The 21,965-nt window shown below is 47.1% G+C and overlaps 2 protein-coding genes across 4 annotated transcripts in view; both read left to right on the plus strand.

Moving 5' to 3' along the window:
• The window catches only part of CHUK (component of inhibitor of nuclear factor kappa B kinase complex), an 88,320-nt gene that overhangs the window by 31,969 nt on the left and 34,386 nt on the right, over positions 1–21,965 (plus strand). The gene's annotated exons all lie outside the window — the stretch shown is intronic.
• ERLIN1 (ER lipid raft associated 1) lies at positions 100–21,591 on the plus strand. 3 transcript variants are annotated; one of them, XM_067000648.1, is made up of 12 exons: positions 100–286; positions 607–730; positions 2,067–2,148; positions 2,608–2,654; positions 8,981–9,042; positions 10,026–10,151; positions 11,346–11,419; positions 15,696–15,754; positions 16,785–16,876; positions 17,417–17,506; positions 17,783–17,862; positions 18,064–21,591. In XM_067000648.1, the coding sequence occupies exons 2-12, from the start codon at positions 618–620 to the stop codon at positions 18,280–18,282; spliced, it is 1,044 nt and encodes a 347-aa protein (XP_066856749.1). In that variant the 5' UTR covers positions 100–286; positions 607–617; the 3' UTR covers positions 18,283–21,591. The 3 variants fall into 3 exon arrangements, with proteins under 3 accessions (XP_066856749.1, XP_066856751.1, XP_013027179.1); XM_067000650.1 differs by lacking the exon at positions 2,067–2,148 and having other exon boundaries at positions 101–278; XM_013171725.3 differs by lacking the exons at positions 100–286; positions 607–730 and adding an exon at positions 831–1,913.

Below are 21,965 nucleotides of genomic sequence, written 5' to 3' on the forward strand. Positions count from 1 at the left end.
GCGCCGTGACGCCATCAGCGGGCGCCTCCCCGGCCGCGCTCCCGCCCCCGGCGGCTGAAGGGAGGGAGGGAGGGGAGCGGGGGGGGGCGGAGCCTTTGCGCGGGCGGCGGCGGGACCCGTTGGGCCGCCGGTGCAGCGGGCGCGGCCCGGCCCGGCCCGGCCCGGCCTCGCCTCGCCTTCCGCCGGGGGAGCGGCGTCCAGCGGGCCCGGGCTCGCGCCTCCCTCCCTCCCTCCTCACAGGAGCCCGGCGGGCGCCTCCCCCGGGACGGCTCCGCCAGGTAACCGGGTAAGAGCCGGTCCCGGGTCAGCCCGCAGGGCGACGGTGAGGTGTGCGGCTCCCCGGGGCGGGGGGCGTCGACGGAAGGTCGCGGTAATGCGGGGCGGGGGCGTGGGGGGGAGACGGAGCGCGGCGGCCGAGGCAGTAACAGCGCTTGGAACGGGGGAGGCCGCCGTGGTGCTGAGCGAGGTCCGCGGGGTGCTGCGGGGACGCCTCCCGCATCGCCGGCCCGCGCAGGCCCTTCCCTTCCCGTTGCAAAAAGGGCAGCGGGAGGGGAGGCGGGACCTCGGCCCCGCTGTCCCCTGAGCCGCGCCGTGTTTGTCCCGCAGGTGCTGCGAGAATGACCATGGCCCAGGCCGGAGCGGTAGTTGCAGCCGCCACGGGAGTCCTCGTCTTTTTCTTGTACTCCTCCATTCACAAGGTTGAGGAGGGGCACCTGGCTGTGTATTACAGGTACTGTTTCCTTCTGGCGCTCTGAAGGGTTCTGTGGCTTTCCGTAGCTTTTTTTCCTATCGCTAGGTTTCTTCCTCGGCCCTTGGACCACGTTTGGAGGTGATTGCTGCCCTCTGATTTTTTTCTCAGGGTTTCGCTCAGAGATTGGCGGGCTGAGTTGTTTCTGCGCTCTTACACCAACATGGGTCTAGAAAGCCCGTCTGTGTACAGAGCCATTATGAACTTTGGTCTTTCTGAATCCTGAGCTACTTTTCGTATCTCTTATGAGATGGCTTTTCCGGTCATAACTTGGATTTAAAAGCTTAAAGCTAATGTTCTTGGTCCACCCAGTCCTTTCCTATCTGTAGACCCTCTCCCTCTCATGCTGAGTGCTGTTACCTCTGTGCCAGGCCATCCAGAATATTGACTCAGGAATGAGTTTCACAGGGGGCTTGCAGCTGCTGTGGATAGTCTTTGCAGAGCAAGAGAGAGAGTGGTCGCAGTCACTAAATGCCACCTGTTGACCAGATTTTACTTCAAACTTTAATGAAAGAACAGAGGAATTCAGTACCCAGCCTTTCTGATTTCCTTTTTTTCTGCTATATTTCTGTTACATCCTTTCTACACTTCACATTTGCCATCATGGGCCATTTCCTTTGTGCTGCTTTTTCCTTTTATTACAAGTGCGTTGAAGCAGGATGCTGCAGGAGACATTAATGCACTGAGAGGATTGATCACTTAAGAGTTCTTCTGTGCCTCCTGTCTTTTAACCAACTGTCAGAGCACACAAGAGACTGCAGATTTGTTTTGTGCTTTGGGTAAGGGACTGTACCAAATGCCTTGTGGAAATCCAAACTGACAGTATCACACCAACTGCTGGATTTTTCCATGGTTGCCAGTCAACTATTTAGAGAAGAAAAATCTGTGTTCTTGAAGCTCTTTGCAATGTTGCCAGTGATGGAGGATTTTAGCAATATCTGCTACCTCTAGAAGTTAATTGCTCACAGGACTGAAGAAAATGATTGTCAAGTGGCAACAGACAAGCATCTTATGCAGAATCAGCTCTTTTATAGGCGAGTTGTGTAGTCAGGGCAGTTTGCTTTATGCTCACCAGCTTGCTGTTTGGTATTGTAGTCTATAAGGTTACAGGCCTGCAGTGACTCCTTCTGAGACACCTTGTGTTGATGCTGCAACTTTGGAGCAGGTGAGTAATGTAATTTGCCTTACCACAGCTGTGACTCCTGGCGTTTTGAACATGCTCTCTCTCTTGGAACCAGCACATAGTATTTTCTGTTTGCTTGAACCTTTTCTACATTTTCTCTTTTTTTTTTCTGCATTTCTCTTTCTCTCTCTCTAGGGGTGGTGCATTGTTAACTAGTCCGAGTGGACCAGGCTACCACATCATGCTCCCATTCATTACCACCTTCAAATCTGTGCAGGTTAGTGCCTCCTCATCTTGGAAGAGGGTGAGTGGGAGCAAATGTCAGAAGGGATAGGGGTGACTTAGGTAACTGGTGTTTCCAGAGGGGCTCAGTGAGTTGGCAGTTGGAGCTACAGCTCCTCAGAAGCCCTTTGTTCCCACCACCTGGGTGCCAATGTGCGTTGCTTGGACAAGATATGCCTCGCTTCAGGAAGACAGTCTGCATTTGTGGCCTGATTGTTTGCCAGGAGAGTTGCAGGAAGTATGAGTAGGGAAATGAGCACAGCTGCATTGTGTCTCCCAAAATGCAGTCAGAACAAAGTCTGTCTTCAGCTCACACCTACAGAAGTCACGAGGGAGGTAGAGGACATGTTTTTGATTCCACATGCCTATGTAATGGTTGTAAGGGACTGGATACTGCGCAATCTTCCTTGGGAACACGGTGTTTTTCTGAGCACTGGTTGTCTTTTTATTTCAGACCACGTTGCAGACTGATGAAGTGAAAAACGTGCCTTGTGGGACAAGGTATGTTTTTTCTTTGTATTTCTTCTGGTGATGAGCAGATGTGTTCCATTGTGTAGGTTGCAACTGTGTATAGTACTGTGATACGGAGGCTGAAAAGTAAAGGCACCTACCCTAAAATTGGTCCCAAACATGAACACATACATTATACTTGGAAATTAAGCAGAGGTATGGGAGAGAATGTTCTTGCTTTCACTGGAATCTATGTTCAGAGATCGTTTGCATTTCCGGTGATATTCTCTTAACTTGTTGTTTTCTTCCCTCAGTTACTCTGCAAACCCATTGTTGTGCATTGGACTGCCCTGTGTTTTGCATTATTTCTAGTCTGAGGCTTGTGGCTCATACAAGTGTTGGCTCCAGCAGTGGGCAGAAGTAAATAATGAATGGGAAAATAGGAATCCTTCCTCCTTAAGGGGAGATGGTTCATGTCAAAAACAGCTCAAGAAAATGAGTTTCTTGGGATAATTGGGGCATTTTTGGAATAAGCATTTCACCTGACATAAAGGAAGAGGCAGGCTAAAGAGGCAGCATATGCATGGGTGGCCCTTGCCTGCTTCATAATTAAGTTGATCCTTTTATAATTCCAACAAGTAGAGCAAGAACAGAAGGAGAGGGCAAGTTGAGTTGGGTTGCAGGTTCTGGTCTGTTCGTTCATTCTCAAGTTAAAGGGATCACTGAATCTGTTCCTGCAGGATCAGTCAAAACTGGTGATTCTTCCTATGTTTTAACTGTAATGTACTCCTAATATTTCTGGTTTTTTTTGGTGGTGGTGGTGGTTTTTTTTGTTTTTTTTTTTTTTTTTTTGTTTTTTGTTTTTTTTAAAAAAAAAAAACTGCCAGTATGACTTGAATAATGACACATAGCAACCCTGCTGAAATTAAAAGTTGAACGCTAGTGACATCTTAAATAAAGCAAAGTTGATTTTGATCTCTTTTTCTTCTTAGAATTAGTTCTTAGAATTATTCCTATAGCAAGTCATGAGATACTGCTTGGGCTTAAATATTAACATTACATTCTTACGGATTGCTAACAGGTTTAAATTTTAGATCTTAAACTTCTTACAGGAGTGTTTGTAAATAATGCTACTGTTCAGAGCTGCAGCCAGGGCTTTGTTATTAGGTAAAGAATCTTTGGGTGCAAATGAAAAGTAATTGCTGGAAGAGAAGTAAGACTTGTGATTTTTCCATGTCTTAAATGGCACAGTAAAAAATAAGTCATCAGAGCAGAGTTTTAAGAATGTGTTTAATGCTAACTTTTTTGGCTTATGAGTATCAATAATATTTCACCTGCTGGACTTCGTAAAACAGCGTCACACCTCTGGGCCAGAGATGTTGTCCTGGAAGCCGTCTCAACAGACCAAGCAGAGATTTCTGCTGAAGCTTAACCACGGTAGACATACTGACAGTCAAAATTAAACTGTGCTGCTCTGTCCCTGCTTGAGCAGAGGAGGTTGGACAGGAGATCCAGAGGTCCCTGCCAGCTTCAGCTGTTCTGCAGTTTTGTCATTTAACAGCTAAACTGTGTAGTTTCATATACCAAGTTCATTAAGCTCCTGCTAAGTTTCAGAGTTGCAGAATTCAGTTGTGCACTACAAGTCATTGTGAAGTTACAGGTAATAAGCATGCTCAAATACACCAAACAGCTGCTGAAGCAGTTCTTAGTAATTGAATATACTTCAGACCAGAGGTCCCAGTAGACCTTTCCATTTTTAAGATGTTATTACTAGAATGAGTTTCTGTATTTTCTTTTATGCATTCAAATTTTCTGCATTTGGAATCAAAGTCTGAAGCCACTCCGTTCCAAAGCTTTGAATCCAAATTTCTGTAATAAAATATTCGTTTATAAGTAATGAACGGATCAAATCTGAAATTTTACTATCCAGGCTCAAAGTTTGTTACAGGAGTAGACCCTAAACACTTAAAAGTTCTGTAATTGTATTCTGAACCATCAGACTTCAAAGGCTGGTTTCTCTTCCACCTTATTCATGTTCCCTGTATCCTCATCTACATTGGGAAGATTCCCAGTGGCTGTGTGGGTGCCCATCTCCAATTTTTGCCTTACTTGTCCCATTTATACTTGACAGTATTAAATGAATATGTTCAATAGAGGTTTTAAAATGTTTTGGCACCAGACGTATGTTTTTCATAAAACAGCTGTCACCCCAGAGACTAAAACCATTTCATTATAGCAGGTAGGATATTTATGTGCTCTAAGCCATGAAGAAAATCAATTATGTGATTGCCTCTAGTGTCTGAGACTTCTGGCTTTCCCTGACAAGAAAATGCGTGCTCAGTTCCTTGGGAAGTTCAGCAGTTTCCTCACGGCATGTCTGTTATCTCCAAAATAAAGGAGAAATCAGGAGAGCTCAATAAACTAGTTGTAGAAGAGCAAGGTATTCCAAAGAACTGACTTGAAGAATACTTCACTGAATGTATTGCTTGTGCAATATAATAAACAGGTTGAGAGTAGTTTAGTCAAATATTGCGTGAGAGAATTAGGTAAGTGGCATTTTTCTTACAAACTTAACTGGAAGGACTCATGCTAAATATGGTACAGGTTTTACCATGCCAAGAAACAGTAAATAGCCAAGACACTAAGTAGTATTGTTACCCAGGTAACATTAGATGTTTTATTTGTATTAGTATTATAGATGTTTTATTTGTAGTATTAGATGTTTATTTGCAAACGTGAGAGTTGTCTTGTGTTTGTGCTGAAGATTCTAGGCAGGAACACAGTGCTAGAGGAATGCTGCTCTGGGATGGATCCCTGTTAGCTAGTCCTGTGGAAAAATGTGTTATGCAGATTGCAAGTGGATGTGTTAGGTTTATCAGGTCTAACTTTTAAGCCTTGTTTTTATATGCTGTCATTACCTAACCTGGTCTGGTGTTGTCTATGGTCAGCTCTAGCAGTGAGCATTGAAGGTTTGCTTTTTTTATAGCCTCTTTTATGGCAGCATCCTTAGTTCTTCCCTTGACTTCTGGCCTGACACACGCTAAAATCCGGAAATGTATGAGGCAAAGTTCTACTGAAATGCCTGCTAGTGTACGTCAGTCTCCTGTAGCATCCCCTGTACGTTTTCACCTGTCCTTTAAAGTTCGGGATAGCTTTTTTTTTTTTTACTGTGTTTTTTTTTTTAGCAGTACCCAGAATAAGAGCATCTTGTTTTGTGGCTAGGGCTGACAGGTACTGCTGAAGGTTTGTAGTAGAGACACCGCTACCACGGGTCTCTTTCTAGCTGTGTTCCCTGCAACTTTTCTTGGTTTCATGTCTTAGATGATACAGCAAACTGCCACATGCTTAAACTTCTCCCAGATGCACATAGCCAATGTGCTGATTCTCCTTTCAGACTTCTTATGGATTTCTTCTTGTTCTTTTCTCCCTGACTAAAGAGCCCGATCAGTTCAGGGCTGCTCTGTCTGACCAACCTTGCGAGCAGCTCTGACGTGAGGACCTTGGGCCCCGTGAGTCACCATTACAGAGGCTGCAAATTCCAGTGCGTGAGAGGCTGTGGAAACTATGGTGCAGAGTTGTAAGCACTGGAGGTCCCTGCGGGAGCTGCACTGTAAGAGTCACCCTGCCTTGCATCTGGCGAGGAGCATGCTTTTGTAAATTGGGGTGTTTTTTGAGTGGAAGTCAGTTGCTGAAATGGGAAGAGTGTTGTCCGAGATGGCATTTAAGCTGTAGGTGCCAAAGCACAAGTAAAGCAGCTGGATTCTTATCTCAGATCAGTGCATGGTGCTTTGCAAGAACAACTGTCCCCAGACTGCCCAGGATGCTATCTCCTGCAGCCCAGTAGATTACCAGTATCCTCTGTACCAGGCCGTTTGCGAGGAGATCTTGTCTGAAGTGCTCATCTTAAGGACAGTGTGTTACAGTCCAGTTTGGCTCCTGGATCTACATCAGCAAGGTCCAAAGGACCATCCGTGCTGCCCAGTGTTAGATGAGATGCTTCAACAGCTGGCTGAATGTAAAACTCAGTGTTAACTGCTTTGTAGGCTTGCACCCTCAGTGAGGAAGGAGGTGGCCCGCCTATTCAGTGAGCATACTCGCTTATGCCCTCTCTGTTGACCCACACTGGTGGCTGGGATCCTTGGAAGAGTTATAGATAGTGTTGGTTGGTTTAGGGTGAGCAGGCAGTCCTTTCTGACCTGAGGTGCCTTTCTTGCACGTGAGGTGATGAGGAGTTGCATATGCATGCTGCATAGGAGACGGATTGTATGAGATGTTATCATTTTGCTTCTAATAGCCCCATAAAATTGAAATGCGAAAAGGACCCCAGTATTAAAATGTGCAGCATTGCTCTACTGGGGGGTTGCGGTGGAAGAAACCCACACTTTCTGCTATGGTTCCTCACCAGGATGTTTTGAAGATAAGCCAAGATGGTAACTGGATTTCCCTGTCCTTGTGGAAGCATTGTGAGGTGACTGGAGCAAATCATTAGGATGAAAGCAGGTTCAGAAAATCCTGCGGAATGCTGTTGGAAGTCACTTGAAATGAGAAATAGTCATTTTTTTGAGCATGGAGGGACAGTTAGAGTGCAGAACAAATGAGATGGAGAAAAATGCACATACTGTGTTGTTATAACTGCTCATAGCTTGACACATCTGTGAAGGACTTCGAAGGCCTGTCTTAAATAAAAGTAATAATAATTCTTAAGAGAGCCAGAAGGAATGACCATGGCCTAGAAAGAAATCTTGAGCAAAAAAAGAGATAAATTCTCCTTAGAGTATTATCTCACCAGGAAGTAAGTTTCTCTTCAGCCATGAATGTCTTTTCTGCTGGCTTTTACCTCCCAGCAGACAAGTGCAGTCCATCATCATTTTTTTCAACTAGCAGCTTACCGTGAAGCACACTGGTTTGTAGAACAAGCTACAGGCTGTGCCTGGCAGACCTCTCCTAAAAGAGCACAGAAATGATTCCCTGTTTCAATCTGCCCACTTGCAATAAGATTTGGCTTAAAACTGGCAAGGTAATTTTTCTGCAAGCTTAACTTTTAACTGATGGAGATTAAGAAGTGCGAAATAAGAAACCAAGTTGGTTGTGGGGAATACATCTGAGTTAAAACACACAGTTTGGAGCCGGATGAGATCCACATCTAGAGAGCAGCTGACTCTTAATGGTTTCTGCTAAAACTTCTTGTTTGTGCCTTGCCTTTCAACAGAGGGTAAAACTGAGAGAGTATCATACTTTAAAAACGTGCTCTTGAGAGAGTTAAGAGCTGTTGCAAGTTTTTTTCTACACTGCAGAGTCTGTGCTTTTCACCTGTGTCATAAACAAGGCCTGAATTTAATGGCATTTAATTTCATAAATTAAAGGTAGGGATGAGCTCTAGGAGAGGCTAAGGTAGTGAAAGGGAGTGGAAGTGTACTGGAAGCCTCTTGATGCCTCGGACTGAGAGACAAGTTTGGAGACCTCATTCGGATCAGGAGGTCCATGTGCTGATGATGGTTTATTCCTATCTAGTGCCACAGGTTTAAAATAAATAGCTAGTGAGTCTTCCTTGGGGGCTGGCTCAGAGCTTTCTGTTCTGTTTTGGATTGTCACTGCTGTTGCTCTGGAGTATGAGCAGTAGCTCCAGTAGTCTGTTAGCATTTGGAAGTGCTCGTGAGACCAAGCCCTGCCAACTTTCTCTGGCCCATCTGACAGCGCCTGGTCTCGCCAGGAGGGCCGTGGGTTCCTTCCTATCAGCATCTGGAGGTTTTTGGTTTTTTTTTTCCTGCAGCTGCATTACTGCTGCAGAGCAGCTGTGGTGTGGCATGGTGACACATGAATGTGAATTAAAATCTCTTACGTGCTTTCTTTCTTTCATTTCTGACAGTGACCTTGTCCAGTTACTGCTGGAGTTAGTGAACTTAAGTGGATTTTCTATTTAAATGTGTTTGCTGCCTACAAGAGCTGCAATCTGTCTCCAGTTTGTGTAAAACAGAGGCGGCCCTGCTGCTTGCAGCAGGTGTTACCTGCTGTCCTTGCTGCCTTCCCTTCATTGTGTTGGACTCCACCTTTCTGATGGTTGCAGCTACGTTCCTGTTTGAGGGTATTTTCCTTTTGTTGGTTGAGTAGGAGATAAGGTGAAGTGAAAGCTGCCTTGCAGACTTGTTGAAACAGGCTTTTGATTTATGCAGAGAGAGGGACCAGTCTGTGCAAAGCTGGGGCTTGCTTGCTGCCATCTGATTGCAAAATGCTCAAGAGGTCAGAATTGTTCTGGGTAAAAATTAACTGCAAGTTTCCAACAGTTTGGTAAAAAGGTGAAAAAAGACAACTTTGCTTTAAATGCAGACCAGTGTTAACAATTTAGTTAGTAATCCATTAACTCTCTTTTTCACTTGTAGTGGCGGTGTTATGATCTACATTGACCGAATAGAAGTTGTGAATAAATTGGCACCATATGCAGGTATTTTCCTGTCCTGTTTCAACAAGCAGCACTGTGACTGTTTTCACTCATCCTCTAGCAGCTCTGTCTTGGTTTGCAACACTGCTTCCTTTTTTTCTGTCTTAGTACCTTTGTGGTTCCCACCACTTAGTTTCATGTTTGTGTCTGCAAGCTTTTCAAAGAGCCATAGATTTGCAGAGGTGACAGTAAATTCTAGGACTGCTTCTCCCCTGAAGGATTTTATACCTGTGCGTGTTAGGCTGCTTGTGGCAAGTGCTAGAGCAATCCTATTTCTTGGAGCTGAAGAGAAGGGAGACCTGTGAAACTCGGCGTACACAGCAGAGCTCCCAGCTGCTTGCCAGCTCAACTACTGAGACCATTACAAAGGCAAATCCCATGTAGGAGCCTCTTAACTTATTTCACCAGCTGCCAAGCCCAAAGACCCAAACAGCTTTTCTTCAGCAGCATAGTTTAATGCAAAACTCTTGTGTTATTGAGGCATTTTTCATGTTACAGTTGTGGGAATTATGCTTTTTTATCACTTTTTTCTAGTGTCCTTTCCTATACATGTGGGTCCTGGACGGGCTTCATTTGTTTATGCTGATCATAAAACAGGACAATGTTTGACAAAATGTGTTGCTGTATTGACTCATCTCTTTGAAGTCATACGACCCCAGCAGTGCTTGTGGAGAGGACCACTGTGGGTTTCTCCTCTGACCTCCCTCCCACTTGCAGCAGGCATACCACGAACAGCCGGTCTGGGCAGTTGTGGCTGTGTCCGACCAAGTCCTGACACATCTAAGGATGGAGGTCCCCCACCTCTCTGGTGACCTACTGCTGCACTACTTTCCTGATGTCTTTCCTGAGTAGCGCTGCGCTACTTTCCTAATGTCTTGAGCTGTCATTTTGAGGTTCAGGCATTGCAGAAAGCAGTACATGTCAACGGAGTCACTGGATCCGATCGATGCTGGTGGTGAGCTGTGATAATTCTCTTATTTCCTCAGTGTATGATATTGTGAAAAACTACACTGCGGACTACGATAAGACCTTGATCTTCAATAAAATTCATCATGAGCTGAATCAGTTCTGCAGTGCTCATACTCTTCAGGAAGTATACATCGAGCTGTTTGGTAAGTGGATGGCAGCCAGACACACACACCAAGGTCTGTGTAGTCTCCCTCTTCTGCTGTGGAATATGTTACAGCAGTGTCCTGTGAGCAGACAGCCTCTGTACTGAAGTTGTAGTCTAGAAACCATCTCCTTATGTATCTGTATGCCACTTCCTTTTTAGGTTCACTCCTTAATGATTTGGATTTCTTTGTCTTACCCCATCTATATGTGCAATTTGATTTGTCCCCTTCCACTTAGGACTGAGTTCTGGATATACTAAGTAGTTTCTCTGCTATTGTGCATGGAGTCATGCTCATTGTCTTCATTATGATGATGCTTCTTCTTGTTCACTTATATTTTTCAGCCTGTTGCTGAATTAACTTCTTTACTTTAAAAGCTTAATTCTGACTGTTGGCAGGGAAGAGCCAGAAGGGACGTGCTTGCAGTTCATTGCACTGCTCTAGTTTTTTCACAAGGGGGTATCAGTCATTCAGGAATTATGCCATTTAATGTTCTGCTCCTGGGATCCAGTGCCCTGACCTTGGCATATACCCGTGGCTCCAAAGACATAACAGCATTATGTTCCTTTTTGAGGGAAGGAGCAGGGGAAAATGGATTTATCACTTTGGAAGGTGAAAGGCTGTCAGACTTATAATGTTAAGAAACAGTAGATCTTTGAATGCTATACTCAGACTTGCCAAATATCTGTAGTCAGAGAGGAGTTTTCTGATGGTACATGCAGTTTAATCCCATTGTAACTGTCCAGTTTAGTGGAAAAATCTTCCTGGAACTTGGAAGTGACAAATACATTTTTTTCAGTAGCAAGTATTGGATCCAGCATGTCCCTCAAGACCTAAGGCAGAGCTTGCTGTTGGCAGTGGGGTTGGCATGGCTCTGGCTAGGGAGGGATGGACTTCTGCTGTGGGCTCTGGGTATGTTTCCTTTCTGAGACCCTGAAAGCCACTTACCTTCAGCTCAGGTATCATGAGTTCATCAGTAGTTGAACTTTTCCAGAGGCACTAGTGTGTGGTTCTTATGGCTCTACTCTTGGGAATATTTTCCAGGGAGTATAGGAAGGGAAGCAATGTACTCAAAAAGTCTTTTTATCTTGCACCATAGAGATGCCTCTTCAAAGCCAGCTGACTTGTTGCCACACAAGGTGTAGGAGAAATGGTGATAAAAGCTAACTGGTCTCTCTCTTGTCCTCCAAACAGATCAGATAGATGAGAATCTGAAGCTGGCCCTGCAGAAAGATCTCAATGTCATGGCACCAGGTCTTACTATCCAGGTAGGTTCCTTGCCTAACAAAACTTCTTTTTTTTTTATTTCCCACCTCTCATTTGCTCACGTTTTATTGGTTTGATGAAGTTTCTTGCTTCTGTTTTCCACCTCATGAAATAGTTGAGCCTGGAGATATGAGGTTTGTCAGTTGAAGACTGTCCATGTAACAGTTACCACTTTGAAATGCTATGATTTTCTGTTTATGTTTAATGTTAGAAGATCATCTTTAGTCTTAGTCAGGCTATGGGACCTGCCAGTTTTTGTCATGTTGAAGTTCAGGGCAACCAACTGGGTAAACCTTAGGCTTGCAAGGGCTAAAATGGAAATCTCTGGAAACTTCCACTGTGGGGAAGAATGAAACTAAATCTGTTTTGCAATTCTTATTGCCACATTTAGCTAAGCTGGCTGTGCGGGGATAGAGAGCCTCCCTTTGACAGCATATGAAGTGCTGCAGTAAATATTACTTTCCGCTTTAAGGCGTATTTTTGCCATAGGCTGCTCTGTTGACAAGAGTCAACCACAGGCAGTATCTTACCAAAAAAGATGAGATGGCTCTGCTCTTCCAAATACCCAACTGTACATTGCCCACAGCATTCCTATGGAGGATTATCGTAAAACAAAATTACCATCATGATGAAAAGCTCAGATCTTTTCTTATTATTTCTTAATAATTTATGGAATCATAGCATGGTTTGGGTTGGAAGGGACCTGAAAGATCATCATCTTCCAGGCCCCCTGCCACGGGCAGGGACACCTTCCACCAAATCAGGCTGCTCAAAGCCCAATCCAGGCTGGCCTTGAGCACTTCCAGGGATGGGACATGCACAGCTTCTTGGGACAACCTGTGCCACTGTCTCACCACCCTCATAAGTAGAGAGTTCTTCCTTACATCTAATCTAAATCTACCGTCTTTTAGTTTAAAGCCATTACTCCTTGTCCTATCACTACACTCCCTGATAAAGGGCCCCTCCCAATTCATTATTGAAAAGGTGGTGTTAGAGGGATTTAACAGCATTTATTTCAAGGTTCTATTAAAACTATTTAATGTAGATGAAACTTCGACGAATCCTGCAAGTTGCTTGATAAAAAAACTTTATTTTCTAAGTGGAACGTTGACCACAGTCTGAAGAGTTGGAATTGCTAGTCGGTCAAGGGAAGTGATTGTCCCGCTCTGCTCTGCACTGTTGTGGCCTCACCTCGAGTACTGTGTGCAGTTCTGGGCACCACAGTACAAAAAGGATGTAAAACTGTTGGAGAGTGTCCAGAGGAGGGCTACAAAGATGGTAAAGGGCCTAGAGGAGAAGACATATGAGGAGCAGCTGAGATCATTTGGCCTGTTCAGCCTGGAAAAGAGGAGGCTGAGGGGAGACCTCATCGCAGTCTACAGCTTCCTCATGAGGGGGAGTGGAGGGGAAGGTGCTGATTTATTCTCCTTAGTCACCGGTGACAGGACCTGTGGGAATGGTGTCAAGCTGAGGCAGGGGAGGTTTAGGCTAGACTTTGGGAAGAAGTTCTTCACTGAGAGGGTGGTCGCACACTGGAACAGGCTCCCCAGTGAAGTAGTCACTGCACCAAGCCTGCCTGAATTTAAGAAGCGTTTGGACTGTGCTCTTAGTCACATGGCGTGAATTTTTGGGTAGACCTGTGCGGTGCCAGGAGCTGGACTTGATGATCACTATGGGTCCCTTCCAACTTGGGATATTCTATGATTCTAAGAGAAGCAGAGGCCAGTGGATAGTAAGAAGGTGTCTAGGGACAGTGTCATAGGGCTGGCTTTTGCACTTTCCTTCAGATAGCAGCACAGTCTGGGGCTTTTCCTATGTGTCTGGACATAAACGGGTGCATCTTGGGAAACAAAAATGTGCAACTGGAAACCTGTGCCTGTTTGCAGTCCCGTGGCTTGTTGGGGATAGCTCACGAGAGATGAGACACCTTGTAGGTAAAGACCAGGCAAACACTGGGTATGGTGTGGTCCTTTTCTGCTACAGACCTTCACCCTAGCTGGGCGAAGAATGAAGTAGGTAAAGCTGCATGTGGAAAAGCAGAGGAAGCGTCATTATCACTAGTACTCATGGAGAGCTTTAACCACTGACATATTTTTTGGAAGGGCAGAAAGGGTTGGCTGCAGGCAACACCAGATTTTCTGAAGGGTGTCGAATACGGATTTTGGCACTGGTGAGCACAGCTGACTGTAGGAGATGCTCTGTTGGACCTTTTAGAAGGAAGATCTGGTTGAGAGGTGAAGTCAGATAGCAGCGTTGTCTGTAGCAGCTGTGAGGTGGTAAGTTCAAGGTCCTTAGAGAAGCAATATGAACAGGAGAATATATAGGCCTGGACTTCAGGAGAACAGAGTTCACTTTGTGTAAGATCTGTTTGGCAGGGTCCCACGAGTGACTACCATGGATGGCCAAGGGGAGCAGGAGTCTGCTTCAATGTCAAGGACATCCCAAATTGTAGAAAGTCTAGTATGTGAGATAGGAGGCTGGTATGGATGAACACAGTGCGCCGAGCTGAGCTGAAAAGTGAAAAGCCTACAAAAGGGGATAGGTGAGCTGGGGCTTGGACCTAATGGTGTGGATGTGCAGGGCAACATAAAGGGCTTCAGAGGTGCATCCAAGCGAGAGGAAGGCTCAAGAAGCCATGGGCCTACTGTACTGTGGGGCAGGGGACGTGGTGGCCAAGAACATGGAAAAGGCTCACGTACTTGGCACCTTCTTTGCCCATCACTTCTTTCCAGCATGGCCTGCCCTCAGACTGCCCAGGTCCTTACCCTGCTGCCAGAGTCTGCAGAGGTAAAGCATTGCCTGCTGTAGAAGACGATTGAGCATAGAAACCGCTTAGGCAGATGGGAATACACAAATGGGTGGAACCAGGGGGGATGCATCCAAGGGGTCTGAGTTGCTGCCTCCTGACATTGTGAAGCTACTCACTTATCTTTGAAAGATTACGGCCAGCAAGGGAGGTTCCTAATAACTGTGAAAAGGAATCTTTGACCATGTTTGAAAAGCCACGCTTCTGGAAACCAGTCTTTGTTTTGGTGCAGGTGGTATTACAGAGGTAGAAATAATATACCTCTATGCAGCCTGCTGTGGCTGGGAGCATGAGGGAGTTGCTTCGAGGTGAGCTTTCTGCATGCAGAACCTTTCCAGGGACTTGGAGAGGCTTTGTTCCTGTCAGGAACTTAAAAAAAATCCTTTCGCTGAAAGATGTTCTGGTCTGATGTCCCATAAATCTGCTTGCTTTGCTTGTTTAGAGAAGCAGCAGTTGTTCCTGAGTGTCTTGTTGTGATGCCAGGCTGGCTGCTTCTCTCCAGGCAGGATGCGTGTAACAGGGTTGGAGTACCTGTCATACAAACGTTTCCCTTTCTCTTACCACCTGCAAAGACTTGTTTCGGATGTGCCCGTGTGATGTTCCCCTCTGTGGAAGTTCAGATCTGTTCTTTGCAGGTTTGCTGGCCCCAGAGAGAACTGAGCAGCAGGTTCAGTGCTAGGCCTGCAGTAGAGGTGGAGCAGGAGGGTTGTGAAGCCGTTGTACCGCCATGGACTGTGTTAATCTCCATCTTGCAAAGCTCCCTAATGAACCAGGCAGCACATGGGCTGGGAGGCATCAGCTCTTGGTCTTATCTTTAGATGTTTCCTTCCTGTTTCAGAGGGAGCCCTCTGCAGAGCAGCTCAGCAACTGGCTCTGCCTCTGGCCACGTGGTATCAGTATTGCCATGCAAATCGCTCTTGGTGATCAGTGGTCACATGCAGCAGCTGTGCCCCGCTGCCTCGCATGCCCTGCTGCTCTCCTGTGTCTTCACTGCAATGTCTGTCATTGCATGGTAGCTTCTGCAAGCTTTTCTCCTAGAAAACTCATTACTGAGCTTGTGGCTCTGCCTCTGTTTGCAATTCTTACTCCTGCAATTTAATTTCATTGGGTTGGTGAGCCCCTTTCTTGAGCACTATTTTGGGAACTGTTGTCTGGTGATGCTTGAGGAGTCTTCCCATCTGTGGGATGGAGAGCTGGGCTTCTAACAGAGCTGGTGAACCTCTTTAGGAGTCTTTTCCACATTCATTACGTGATCACTTTGGTTTCATTAAAGGTGCAGAGACAGGAAATAAAATGTAAGGTACTTGTCTGAAAGTGGCTGTACTCAACTGTGTTGTACACAAGGACTGGAATCCTCTATGTGTGGTCTTGGATTAATTTGAAGATGTCCAGTTTTGCAAAGACATTTCGTAGCTATGCAGATCTCATCAAAATGTTTAATCTAAAATGCACCCACTTTTTTTTTTTCATAGGCTGTTCGTGTTACGAAACCCAAAATCCCAGAAGCCATCCGAAGAAATTTTGAGCTCATGTGAGTAGCAACACCTAAAACTGTATGAATTGGTTTGGAAGGCATAAGTGTATTGTTAGAAGACTCTAACCTCGTGTTCAGAAGGTGAGAGGTGGACTCTAGCCATGCAGTTGCTTGGTTAGGTACACCTGTGCAGTCTTTTTCCATTTCCATATCTCTTTCACTCTGAAGCCTTTTAGCCTTTCATGGTTATTAGATGGTTAGTCTGTAGCAAGGCTACATTACTGCTCCCGTATGGAGGGGACACTGATCTGTAGAGAGCCTGTAGAAGATTGATAAACTGAATTCAGGGTTCTGGAGTCCTTGTGCTTTGCTTGCAAGCTCCTGTCTGCAAACTTAAAGAATCATAGAAAGATTTTAGTTGATACAGACCTGTGGAGATCTCCTGTCAAAACCCCTTCCCAAAAGTAGGGCCAACACCACAGTTCCTTGGGGCTGCGTCCCAGTGCATCAGGGTTGTCTCTGAGGACAGAAACGCCCTGCTTGCATGGGAAGGGCTGTCTCCTCGGGGCTGTGTCTGGTGCTACAACTTGTGCTGGTGCCTCCAGTGCTCTCACTGTACCCTTGGGAGCAGGGTCTGGCCCCAGCATCTCCAGGACCCCCTTGGGCCAGAGGAGGTGCCCTCGGGACCCTGGTGTCTCCTTGCCTGCAGCTGAGCAAGCCCTGCTTCTGCATCCTGGCCACACGTACCCCCCCCACACACACGTACACATCTTCCACCCACCATCACCAGAACCTCCCCGGGTTTGCTTCTGTTTGTCGATGCCCCCTTTGCAGTGGGGGGCCTCAAACCATATGCAGTGTCCAGATGCGGCCTCACCAGTGCCAAATAAAGAGGAGGAATAATCCCTTCCATTGATCTGCTGGCAATGCATGTGCTCATGCAGCTGAAGACGGAGCTAGCCTTCATTGCTGCAAGGGAATGCTGCTGACATCTGGTCAACATCTTCCCACCCAGGCATCTAGTGCCCTTGTTTGCAGAACTGCTCCCCTGCTCTGTTTTCATGCAATATTGTCTTTTGCCCTGCAGGGAGGCTGAGAAGACCAAGCTGCTCATTGCAGCCCAGAAGCAGAAGGTAGTAGAGAAGGAGGCAGAGACAGACAGGAAAAAAGCGCTTATTGGTAAGTGAGCAGTCAGTACCAGCAGACTGGGGCTAGACAGAGTTCCCATTCCTGCATCCCCCAGGAAGCTGGTACAGGACCTTGTCCTGATGGAAGCTGCACCAACAGTCAGAGACAGTAGAAAACAGGAGTGTTTATGTTGCTGTATCTACTTCCCACCTCCCTCCCCACAGCAGCAGAGCAAAGAGTGCCTCCATCCTACAGCACGGCTGCTGCTGCAGCAGGTCAAGAGTTAACCCCTCTGCCAGCAAAACTGATTGTGCTTTAAAATGTCCCCAAGTCAGGGAACGTTGACATACTTGTAAAAGGAGTGTCAGCCAGTTCAGTACTAGAAGCATCAGCACTATTGTCCTTCTATAACTGTTGCTTGAAGCATAAATGCACTGAACCTATACAGGACCATAGGACCCAAGCAGAAAGGGAGGCAGCAGAGGGCAAATCACTTGCGTGGCAGCATGTCCCTGACCAGGGCTGGGGTCAGGGTGCTGATGCTCAGGCCTTGAGAAGCGAATATCTGAGATGAGCCTGTTGTGATTGCAGAGGCAGAGAAGGCTGCTCAGGTGGCCAGGATTCACTATCAACAGAAGATTATGGAGAAGGAAACTGAGAAGCGAATTTCTGAGATTGAAGGTAACCGTGGTGCTGGCATGCTGCTGGGGGCATCTTTCAGCCTAAGGGTGGTTGCGGGTTGAGAAACCCCAAACTGGGCTCACAAGCAGTACTGTCCTACAAAAATAATAAAGGGTGCAGTAGCATGAGATTACCTCTCCAAGAAGCCAGAAGTGGAGGTGCCTGGCAGCAGAGCTGTCGCAGGTACACGTGGGTCAGCTTGTCCCGTGCTGGGCATGCTGTACTTGTTCACTTGCTAATGCTTCTTTTCCTGTCCATCCTCTGTTGCTGTGTTAGATGCTGCATTCTTAGCAAGAGAGAAAGCAAAAGCAGATGCAGAGTATTACACTGCTCGGAAGCTGGCTGATTCCAACAAGGTGAGCACTTGAAAGCTGGTCAGAAGAGGACTTGCTTACTCTTCCTCTGCACAGACTAGGTTCAGGTGGGCAGCACTGAAAAAAAACCACTTGATTTAACAGCCCACATTCCAACTTCCAGGAAGCAGCTACCTGAGATGAAGTCTAATGATGCCAATCCTAGAAAGTTGTCTCTTACAGTCTCTGGTTTCTTTTTTGTAGCTGAAACTTACCCCAGAGTATCTGGAACTAATGAAGTATCAGGCGATAGCTACGAACAGCAAGCTGTATTTTGGTGACAGCATCCCCAATGTGTTTCTGGATTCCTGTGCCTTTCAGCAAGCTGAACTGAGGACTGCCCAAGAAACCAGCCTTTCTTCACAGGAAGTCCCAGACACCTCTGCAGAAAGCCACCTCAAACCAAAGGAAAGTACTGGCTGACAGAGGTAGAAAGAGACCTGGTGTAGTTTGACAGCTTACCCAGCTGTGAATGGGGATGTTGCCCTGTGCTGGTGGGGCAGATGTGGCATATGTGGACATCTTGCATATAGGCGGCAGTTGGGTTGATTTTCTTCTAGCAGCACATTGCAAGTGCTCTGCCTCTTCCGTTTCTTCCCTATTAAATTGGTGCTTCCAAATGAGGGATAATCCTGTACTAACATACCTATACTGGAATATTAAAAGACGGACACCAGGAAAGCCTTCTGCAGTAGGTGCAATTATTTAGCAAGCATTACCCGTGAGGTAGGATATGTGGCTTTGAGTGCGATGTGGCTGCGCACTGGTTGTTCCACAGTGCTCTCGCTGAGGCTAAGCAAAGAGTTTTCCTTCGTCTTGCCGGGGAAGCTTCACTTCGTGGACTCCAAGGCAGATTTATGCCTACGGGACATAACTCTCCTCAAGGACTCTGTTGTTGGCCAGCAGAGGCTGCATGTTCCTGCTCAGGGCAAGACCCAGCAAGGAGTGGTTTGGTGTGGAATAGATTATTTGAATAGGATCTGCATAGCCATAATCTTTTCCTTTCCTGTAGGCAGTGGAAAGTAGATAACTCAGAGCAAGCAGTCTCTGATGGGGTTCTGTAACTCCCCTTCTCCAAGCAAGAGCCTCACGTTGGGTGTCCGTGACTGACTGCAGTACACTTCACCTGGGTGGCTGGGTCTCACCTTGCTCCGTAAACCAGAATTCAGAGTGCGTGGAACACCTCAGAGCAGCTGGTTGGGAACAGAGGGTCCAGAGCTGGGAAATCTTTGGTCAGACTACAGCTTCCCTCTAGGTCTTTTCATCACAGAAAGGGTGCTGAATTTCCATGGCTTTGCCTTGCTGCAAAGCAAAAGGAGAGAAGTGATGAGAGATGCAAGAAATTTTTGGGGTGGAGTGCAGGAGTCTTGTCATTATCCTGCTCCTCAGATGGCCTTCTGTTGCAGAGAACCAGGTGCCTGAGGTCAGCAGGCAGCCTGTCCAGCCCAGTGCTGCTTTGCACTCTCCATCCCACTTGTGCAGTTGACCCTGCTCTGCAGCAGATTGATTCCTCAGCTGCAAAGCTGGCAGGGCATTGCCACTCCCCAGAGCAGCATTCATCACTCCAAGAAGCCGGACCTGCCTTGTACATCCTTGACCAGCTGCAGTGGGGAGTCTGTCTCCCGTCCTGCAGGCACTGGCTGGGCTTTGCTGCCTCCCAGGCTTTTGACTCATCAGCGATGCTGGCGGGATGATCTCCCCTGGCATGTGTTGTGATGTACCCATTTCCCTGCTCCCTGTGTATCACTTCAGGGTGAGAGAAGAGGCATGCAGCAAAGGTGAATTTCCTTGTGGGGGATGAAATCTGTTTGTATAACCTGCTTTCCTCTTTTCTTCCATGCTCCCCTTTGCCTATGAGGATGTGCTTGTTTCTAGAACCTCTTTCTTGTTGTGTTCTGTGACAGTCTGAGAAGATGATGTCTGGAGAAGCCACTGGCAAAGACATGAGCCAGAAGGCCATGCCCCTGCTTGCAGTGCTGTCTGGCTCTTAACCCACTGCATGTTCAGAGACCACCTCTCCTCCGTGTGCCTTGGATATCTGTACGTTCCTGCTTTTCTGTCCATAGCACCATCTACAGTCTTCTGGCATGGGAAGGAATTTACTTAGCTTTTGCCTTGGTGGAGCATTCAATTCCAGAATGAACAACATGAACATGTCTGCTAACGATCTCCCCAGGTAGTTGTGTGTGTGTCAGTCCTTCCAGTGCTATTTTGCTTATGCTGTTTAGCTTCATTGGCTGAAAGGATGGTGGTGTCACCCCCTGAGGAAGTTCAGTGACATAGGCTGCCTTATCCTTTCTCAGTTCCTGCCCAGCTGCTTCTCATCCATCTCTGGAGTAGAGCAGGGATATTTTGACCCTTTCTTTCCTCCATCTGCAGACTCCCAACGCCTAGTTATTACTCTGCTTCAGGATGCATGTGCATGGCACATGGGTTGCATGCCTCTGTGCAACGTACAGATGCAATGCCTGGGGACTGCCAAGCAGAGCTTTTGCAGGGGGAGCTTGTCTCTTTGCTGCCAAAGGCTTTGACAAGCAGTGTCCTCCTGCTGCAGAGCAGAGATGGAAAGGTGCTGGTGGCCAGGGATTGCTGAGGACCCTGAGGACTCCTCGTGGAGGTGGGGAAGCAGGAAGGGTGCTGAAGTCCCATGGCTGGTGATGGCAGAGGAACAGGCAGGCACAGGGTTAGCCTTTCTAAACCCGGCAGGGCCTGCCCCTGGGGAAGGGTACAGGCCAGAGGCGGGGTGGCAGCATGCTTTGTGGCTGTGGTGACTGGAGTGGCTCCTGGAAGTACTCTTGGATTTACAAGACCCCCTTTTCCCTGTGGGAAGGCCTTTGAGGAGCCAGTGGAGTCACATCTCAGCCCTTCAGTGTTTCTGGCTTGTAGCAGTTGCTTTGCAGCAGAAACACGGCCTCTCCTTGTCAATTTGTTTGGCTTCTGAGATGAATGCAGGCTTTCTGTGAACAGAAGCTGTCCTTAGAGGGGTTACAGAATTGCCTGGGGTTAGGCTTTGCTTACTGCTGGCATCAGATCCCAGGGGTCATGCCACAGGTGAGCAGACAAGGGTGGGTTATGCTAGCCTGGAGGTTCTGGGGAGCAAGGGCATCAGGGAACCTCGGACTGACACCAAGGCAGCTTGCAGATAGCTACAGCAAGACCCCCACACAGGGAGAAGGGTAGCTGGTGTAGGAAGGGTTGAGCCATCTCCTGCCCCTGCAGCCATCCAGGTGTGTGTGTGGGCTTGCCACCAGTGGCTGTCACTCTGGCTAAATGTTGTCCCCATCTGGCTAGGTGTGCATCTGCCACCTCCACCCCTTGTCTTGTGGACTGGTGATCGATGCTCCTGGGGTTTGAGATCCTGCAGCAATATCTGCATGATGCTCGGTGCCCTGCACAAAAGCCTCCAACCCCACTTGATGGAGAAGCCTGAGTGGATGTGCAAAGGGTGAGGTGCCATGGCTGGCAGCTGAATGAGCGTGGCCTTGACACCTGGGATGGGCTTTGCTTCTCACTCAGCTGGGAGGGCTGAGTGAGAATGTGGATGTAATGGGGAACATGGCTTTGAACTGGTTTTTCTCTCTGTTCAGAAGGGCCTGCATGCTCTTGTGACTAGAGGGGCTTGCTCCTGGATCAGCACCTTCTTTATAAAAAGCACTATACATATGTTCAAGTTTACATGCACAGTGTTGTGTTCTTTTTATAAAAACAATAAAACTATTTTGTTACCATTTATTTGGTGGCTTTGTGTGTCTTAGAGCTGGTGTCGCTTTTTGCCGCTCACACAGCAGTAATGCTGCCTCTGGTGCGTCTCCTGTTGACTGCAACACTGGAAGCTCCTCAAGCATCCCAAGCTTTGCCAAGCTCAAAGAGAGCCACAGGATGGTGGAGCTGTGCAGTGAACGTGGTATTTACAGCTTGTTCTGTCTCTACCCTCCACCCCCAGAGCTCGGGGTGGGAGCTGGGCTGCCACGCATGCTGCAGCCATGTGATTTACATGGATCTAGCATGGAACCTTTCCCAGGGGCAGGGTCCTTGGGCAGAGTTGTAAGGGGACCCATGGGCTTTTCTTTTGACCACTGTGCTGATCTAACTGCCTGCAACTGGGA

The sequence above is a fragment of the Anser cygnoides genome, chromosome 7 (genome assembly GCF_040182565.1).
Source record: "Anser cygnoides isolate HZ-2024a breed goose chromosome 7, Taihu_goose_T2T_genome, whole genome shotgun sequence".
Taxonomy (NCBI): Eukaryota; Metazoa; Chordata; class Aves; order Anseriformes; family Anatidae; genus Anser; species Anser cygnoides.